Below are 7,680 nucleotides of genomic sequence, written 5' to 3' on the forward strand. Positions count from 1 at the left end.
AATTAAAACATCAAAGGTTTGTGTTACATATAAACATAATTAATCCCTTTGTACATAAAAGATTTCTGATAACAGATTTATGAAACTTTAAAAAACAAAGAAAATCTCAAACTTAAGTCACGTAGATAACGTGGTCATTTTTGTTTTTTAACTAAGACTCCTCTTTCCAGACGTCTGTCTAGAAATGTCTGGAAAGCATCCCTTAACTCAAAAGACCACAAGTTCCTCACTACAGATAACCAATCCACCAAATTTTTCAGAGGACCAACCCAAGGAATTTTAGAAGAGCATTTGTTTACTCACTTGCTGCCATGTTAGCTTCAGCCGCTCATACTGCTCCTTGCCATCTGCTGAGCAATCTGAACAAGTAAACCTAAAAAAGTTATCACCCTTAAGGTAACTGAGCTGTTCCCTCAGCTGACCTAGGAGGAAAACAAAAAAGTTACAACACAGGCTTATCTTAAAAGCATCAAACCCAGTTTTCTTTCATCATCTGATCAACCAGATTTCCATTTTTCCCCCTTTTTTCAATCAACCCACAACTTCAGGATGAGAGTAGGGTATTGAGTAGAGAAAAAGATTTTCATTCTTCTAAAGTAAAGTTCATGCTCCCACAGACTCTACAGTTCCTTAACTTTAGAGGAGAAAGGTACTGGAAAAGCAGGTATGATTGCTCCAACTGGATTTCCAACTATTACATTCCTGACTCCTTCACACAGGTCTGTTCATACATTCTTTCTGAGTTACTGCCTGCCAAGCACTGGACTGGGAATTAGATATTCAATGTCCAAGGCAGACATGGTGCCTATTCTCATCAGTTCACAAGTCTACGAGGTCACAACTGCACAGTGATTCTCCATTCTCATGGTGTATCAGAACCCAGAGAACTGTTTTCTGTTTCCCTAATGATGCCTACAGCTACCCCAGATGAAATGAACTAATCTGAGGTGGAATATAGGCCTGTGCATCCAAGTTCCCAGATGTTGATGCTCTTTGAACATGAAAAGCATAGGAGCATAATGTAATGTGCACCCCAGAGGCAGTGAGGGGGCACCTAAAGAGGGTACTAATTTATATTAGGGAGACAGAAAAGTTAGAGGGATTTACTGGAGGGCCTGAAGAACTAGAAGTGTAGAGGTGAAGGTAGGGGAGGCTTGAAAAACAAGGAGGTCCAAAAAAAAACAAAACAAGGAGGTCCATATTCTAGAGAGGAAACAAAAATGTGCCAAGTGGATCAGAATTGTTTGTACACAAAAACTTCTCCCTAACCACAAAGTTCTGCTTATATTCATGAACAGAGAGGCTGAAGTTAGCAGGAACCTGCCTACAAAGGACACTTTAAATAAACTTTGAGCTATGTGCTATAATCCTAGCTACTTAGAAGTCCGAGAACTGGGAGGAAAAGACCTTGAGACTCTTATCTCCAATTAATAACCCAAAAGCAGAAAATGGAGCTGTGGCTCAAGGAGGTACAGCATTAGCCTTGAGCAAAAAAGCTCAGTGACAATGGCCCAGGGCCCAGAGTTCAATTCCAATGATCAATAAAAGGCATAAAATATTCCTGTGAGAACCAGGAAAGCTACAGATATTTGGACAGAATCCTGAGTCAATAAATTTAGACAGTTTGGAAGCAAAAGCCAGTTTTGAAGACCTAGCTTCTAGGTTGGTTTACTATAAAAATGTTGTAACATTATCCATTAATCTGAACTGTTGAATCCATTTTAACAAAAATGTTTCCACATGCCAGAAAATGACCCACTTCACAAAAATGTATGCAAATATATGTGCATATATACTTCACTTGGCTATAAACTCTTACACAAAGCATTCTTCTAGTACTTGCTTTTTTTCTAGTCTCCTATTTTGGTACAAATTGTATGATAGCTGGCAAAGCACTCAAACTAGTATGCTAGCTGAAACCCTCAAGGTGTGTGCATATGACTTGCCAGCAGATAAAGGAAGTCCAAAAGTGAGAAATAAAACCGTATGTACTACCAAAGAGCATCAAAAACCTTTGATCTGACTATAGCAGTTGTCCATGTATTAAACCTAACAGTAATTTTTATGCACTTGAACTTCAAGTATGACTAGAATTTGGTCCTCAACCCCTTAACACCTTTGTGTGTGTGTGTGTGTGTGTGTGCGTGTGTTGTATCATGGGCTTGAACTCAGGGCCTGGGTGCTGTACTTGAACTAATTTTGCTCAAGGCTAGCACTCTACCACTACAGCCAGAACTCTACTCCTGGATATTTGGTAGTTGATTGGAGATAAGTCTCACTACTTTCCTGCCTGGGCTGGCCTTGAACCATGATCCTCAGATCTCAATCTCCAGAGTAGCTAGGATTATAGGCATGAGCCACCGGTGCCTGTATATAATCTTATTAGATAAACATGATTAGTACTTTCAACAACATGGGATTTCAAATTTTCTATTTTTTTTTTTTTGCCAGTCCTGGGACTTGAATTCAGGGCCTAGGCACTGTCCCTGAGTTTCTTTTGCTCAAGGTTAGCACTCTATCACTTAAGCCACAGCATCACTTCCAGCTTTTTCTGTTTATGTGGTACTGAAGATTGGAACCCAGGGCATGCTAGGCTAGCACTCTACCACTAAGCTACATTCCCAGCCAAATTTTGTAATTTTTTATTGAGTTACCATCAAGAATATTAATTTAGCCAGGAACCAGTGGCTCACACCTGTAATCCTAGCTTACTCAGGAGGCTGAGATAAGGATCACATTTCCTAGTCAGCCCAGGCAGGAAAGTCCATGAGACTCTTATGGCCAATAAAAAAACCCACAAAACCGGAAGTGGCACTGTAGCTCAAGTAGTAGAGCACTAGCCTTGAGCTAAAGAACTGAGGAACAGGGCTGGGAAGGTGGCTCAGTGGTAGAGTGCTTGCCTTGCATGCCCGAGGCCCTGGGTTCGATTCCTCAGCACCACATAAGCAAAAAGAAAAAAGCCGGAAGTGGCGCTGTGGCTCAAGTGGTAGAGCGTTAGCCTTGAGCTGAAGAGCTGAGGGACAGCGCCCAGGCCCAGAGTTCAGGCCCCACGACCGGACCCAAAAAAAAAAAAAAAACACTAAGCTAGGGCTGGGAAGGTGGCTCAGTGGTAGAGTGCTTGTCTTGCATGCATGAGGTCCTGGGTTCAATTCTCCAGCCTTGAGCTGAAGAGCTGAGGGACAGCGCCCAGGCCCAGAGTTCAGGCCCCACAACTGGCAAAAAAGAAAAAGAAAAAAGAAAAAAACACGAAGCTATTCTCTATATCTCTATAATACAACACACACAACTCAGCACTGTATGTCCCAGTATTTCACATTCATTTAAAGTCATGTTTTTTGAGATCCTTTTTCCAACATCTTCTCTCTTTCTGCTTCAAGTTCTTCAGTCAAAATAATCTGTTCTCCCAAAAGACGAATATTTTCTTTTTTTCGATTTTGCCTCTCAATGTCTCTGATTACTCCATCACGAAGCCTCTAAAAATGTTAAGAAAAAGATTTTAGTAACACTCAACAGGAGGCACTCATCCTTGTGCCTTTCAAATCCAAACAGTGTTACCAAAATACACACTTAAAAACATTGAGCTTGTGCTGGCCACCTCTCCGGCCTGTAATCCTAACTACTCTGAGATCTGAGGATCATGTTCGTTCCAGCTCAGCTTGTAAATATTCAATTTCTATTTTAATTTTTTTCAGTTTTTATGGATCATAAGGCTTTGAACTCAGGACATGGGCACTGTCCCTGAGCTTTTTTGCTCAAGGCTAGTGCTACTTTGAGTCACAGCTCCATTTCCAGATTTCTAATGTTTAATCGGAGATAGAGTCTCACAAAGTTTCCTGCCTAGGCTAGCTTCGAACTGCAATACTCAGATCTCAGCCTACTGAGTAGCTAGAGTTACATGTATAAGCCACTAGCAGGGGCTCTTTTCACATTTTAAAATTTGCCGAATGCTGCCGGGAGCTGGTGGCTCACGCCTGTAATCCTAGCTACTCAGGAGGCTGAGATCTGAGGATTGCGGTTCAAAGCCACCCCGGGCAGGAGAGACCGTGAGACTCCTATGTCCAATAAACCACCAGAAAAGCGGAAGTGGCGCTGTAGCTCAAGTGGTAGAGCGCTCGCCTTGAGCTGAAGAGCTGAGGGACAGTGCCCAGGCCCAGAGTTCAAGCCCCACGACCAACAAAAAAAAAAAAAAAATTGCCGAATGCACGAAAAACAAAAACAAAAACCACACCCTTAATGGTAAATAAATAAAAATTGGCACTTTTAATTTGAAAGTTTAATATTTGATTTTTCAAACAATTAATGGGGCTGGATGCCTGTGGCTCACATCTGTAATCCTCTCTACTGACACTGAAATCTGAGGATAACAGTTTGAAGCCTGCCAACAGGAAAGTCCATGACACTCTCATTTCTAATTAAACATAAAAATCTGGAAGTTGGGGCTGGGAAGGTGGCTCAGTGGTAGAGCGCTTGCCTTGCATGCATGAGGCCCTGGGTTCAATTCCTCAGCACCACATAAGCAGAAAAAAAAAAAAGCTGGAAGTGGCACTGTGGCTCAAGTGGTAGAGCGCCCCACGACTGGACCAAAAAAAAAAAGAAAATCTGGAAGTTGAACTGTAACTCAAGCATTCAACCTCAGGACCGGCACACTAATGGAAACAAAAAAGCTCACAAAATACTCTAGTAAAGTGCTGGGATGTAGCTCAGTGGCAAAGCACTTGAGCCAGTGCAACATCTTAGGCTCAATCCCCAATACAAAAAATAAATAAATAAAATTTATATGCATTAAAAATAATAAATAAAATTTATATGCATTAAAAATAATAAATAAAATGTATATACATTAAAAAACAGAAACAAGCCAGGTGCCGGTGGCTCACGCCTGTAATCCTAGCTACTCAGGAGGCTGAGATCTGAGGATCACAGTTCAAAGCCAGCATGGGCAGGAAAGTCCATGTGACTCTAATCTCCAATTAAAAACCAGAAAACCAGAAGTGGCACTGTGGCTCAAGTGGTAGAGTGCTCCCCTTGGGCTGAAGAGCTGAGGGAGAGCGCCCAGGCCCCCATGACCACCACCACCACCACCAACTACAACAACAAAATACTCTAATAAGTTTGCTTGTTTCTTCCAGTCCTAGGGTTTGAACTCAGGGCCTGGGCACTGTCCCTGAGCTTCTTTTACCCAAGGCTAGCACTCATCACTTGAGCCACAGTGCCACTTCCAGCCTTTTCTGTTTATATGGAATAGAACCCTGGGCTTCATGCATTAAGCCCATTCCCAGCCCCTATTATATCTATTTTTAAAGATGATACCTCCCCTCCCAACTCCCTTCTCCGCCACCCCCCCCCCACATCTGCTAGATTTCCTCTAGGCCAACAGTTTCATATGCTATAGGAGAGTTGGAAATTTCTGTGAATCCTGAACTAGTAACTCAACTTGAAACTAAACTCAACTTCCTCAAACCTTAGGGCCTGGGCAAGATCACCACTGAGACCCCCAGATCTTTCTGTCCTCATACCAGGACACACCTACATATACATATCACCAAGTCTATTATCATAAACTGGGATCATTCCTTCCATACCTGTCCCCTAGGCCTCCCCTCCTTTTACCGATATATCAACCTGTGCACAATCTCCATCTGTCTCTCCATCCATCATTTGCTATCTTTCTCCAGGTGATTGCTTCACACATCCTTTCAGTGACTTCCACATACTACCTTACTAACCACCAAAGATCTCTCTTAGGTGGATGCCATTCCAACACCCATCTGCAACTTTGGCTTAGTCAAATACTCTTCTTACAAGAGGGCTATGCCCTGATAAGCCCATTATAAGTTGCAAATGCAAACAGTCAAAAAAATGCACTGATGGGGCTGGGAAGGTAGCTCAGTGGTAGAGTGCTGGCCTTGCATGCATGAGGCCCTGGGTTCGATTCCTCAGCACCACATAAGCAAAAAAGAAAAAAGCCGGAAGTGGCGCTGTGGCTCAAGTGGTAGAGAGCTAGCGTTGAGCTGAAGAGCTGAGGAACAATGCCCAGGCCCAGAGTTCAGGCCCTATGACCAGACCCAAAAAATAAAAAAAATGCACTGAATATACACTAAAACTCAGCAACAGAGTACCTACCATTCAGCCACAAAATCAGACTGGCTGACTGGGACCTGCAGCTTGCTCCACTGCCCAGTGTCTCCAGAGAGAATAATCATATAACATACCACTATCCTGGGTGGTTACCAAGAGTCAAAGTTGGAGGTAGGGGCTAGGAAGGTGGCTCAGTGGTAGAGTGCTTGCCTTGGGTTCGATTCCTCAGCACCACATAAGCAGAAAAAGCTGGAGGTGGTGCTAACTTAGCCTTGAGCTGAAGAGCTGAGGGACAGCACCTAGGCCCAGAGTTCAGACCCCACAGTTGAACAACAACAACAAAAAAAGTCTGAGGTAGTTACTACCAAATGCAAACCATATTGTTCTTCCACCAGCATAAACTTGGAAACTTATCAAATGAACCACAATACTTGGTCTTAACTGGGTTACAGTGAGGATTAAGGATGATACAGTGTGCCTGCCTGGTATGTGGCAAACAGGAAACAATAGACATTCTTTAATTTCTTGCTTCCTTGACCATTCTAACACATCCACCATGCCAATCTGAGCCTATTCTTTCTCCCTGCTACAAAGTGGGTATCCAATGAAAGTTTGGATGTAAAATAAACAGATTACTTTAGTTGATCTTTTCTCATCACTAACTTCAACATAAAGAAGTCTCTCTGTTATTTTTTCCCTTCTCTAAAAGCAATTCTCAACCCTGGTTATGTATTAAAGTCTTCTGGATGACTTTTGGAACATACAGAAACAGAATCCCTATACACAAGAGTTTAATTCTTGTGGAGTAAGGGGCCCAGCCCTAGTTGTGAAAACTTCCCAGGAGCCATGTGATGTATATGTATGTGCAGCTAAAGCACCAGATAAATCTCTTAACTATCCCTAATTCATTCTTTCTGAAAATAACTGGATTCACTGACCTCAGGACTAACATGACATCCTGTGTTCTCTACCATTACCACCATTTCCTGTTAGTTCCAAGCAGGAAATCTCCTGCCTCTATTCCAAAAGCTAACCCAGTGCAATCATACTTTAATTTCAAATTTCTATCTCTTCCCTACCTTGTCATCATTGATCCCCTCCAGATACCTGCGCCAGTCACATGTTTCCACTCCTCCCATTTTCAGATTGTGAACAGCACAGACAATCCTCATTTGCCTTCATCAATGTACACCAAATACAGAGCACGGTCAAAGGCTCTGGTCAGGCAAATTAAGACTGTTTACTTTGATACACTTAGTCCTTTATTTCTACCCTTGGCCAACTAGCCTCAACCCAAATGCCTATCAAAGTACTGAAAGTTCAACGATGACTTGCTTACAATATTTTAGCACAGCTACAAATCGTTTTTTTTACAGTCTCTAGATTCCTTACCTTTGTACCATATTCCCAGTGCAGTGCCTGGCATGCCAACTTGAATAAGAAAATACTACTGACAGAGTAGGCGGTCAATCACTCATTAGTTAAAGGACAGATGTTTTCTGAAACAAAGCACTAAAAAGAAAATTGGGGAAGATGGCATCTTTACCGTTCCCAGGATCTAGTTTCCACAGTAATATGTTAAGTAACACACACACACACACA

The 7,680-nt window shown here is 42.3% G+C and overlaps 2 protein-coding genes across 3 annotated transcripts in view; both read right to left on the reverse strand.

Moving 5' to 3' along the window:
- Csrp2bp (CSRP2 binding protein) overlaps nt 1–420 on the reverse strand; it is a 37,990-nt gene extending 37,570 nt beyond the window's left edge. Inside the window, exon 1 of one of the 2 annotated variants that reach the window (XM_013027115.1) lies at nt 304–420. The gene's annotated coding sequence lies outside the window, so the exon portion shown is untranslated. The remainder of the gene's footprint in view (nt 1–303) is intronic. The other variant, XM_013027114.1, reaches the window with a different exon arrangement.
- Nucleotides 421–3,170: 2,750 nt separating this feature from the next.
- Pet117 (PET117 homolog (S. cerevisiae)) overlaps nt 3,171–7,680 on the reverse strand; it is a 5,265-nt gene continuing 755 nt past the window's right edge. The window contains exon 2 of the mRNA XM_013027116.1: nt 3,171–3,473. Within this exon, the coding sequence (XP_012882570.1) occupies nt 3,327–3,473 (147 nt within the window). The 3' untranslated portion in view covers nt 3,171–3,326. The remainder of the gene's footprint in view (nt 3,474–7,680) is intronic.

Source organism: Dipodomys ordii, unplaced genomic scaffold, assembly GCF_000151885.1.
Source record: "Dipodomys ordii isolate 6190 unplaced genomic scaffold, Dord_2.0 Scaffold99, whole genome shotgun sequence".
NCBI lineage: Eukaryota > Metazoa > Chordata > Mammalia > Rodentia > Heteromyidae > Dipodomys > Dipodomys ordii.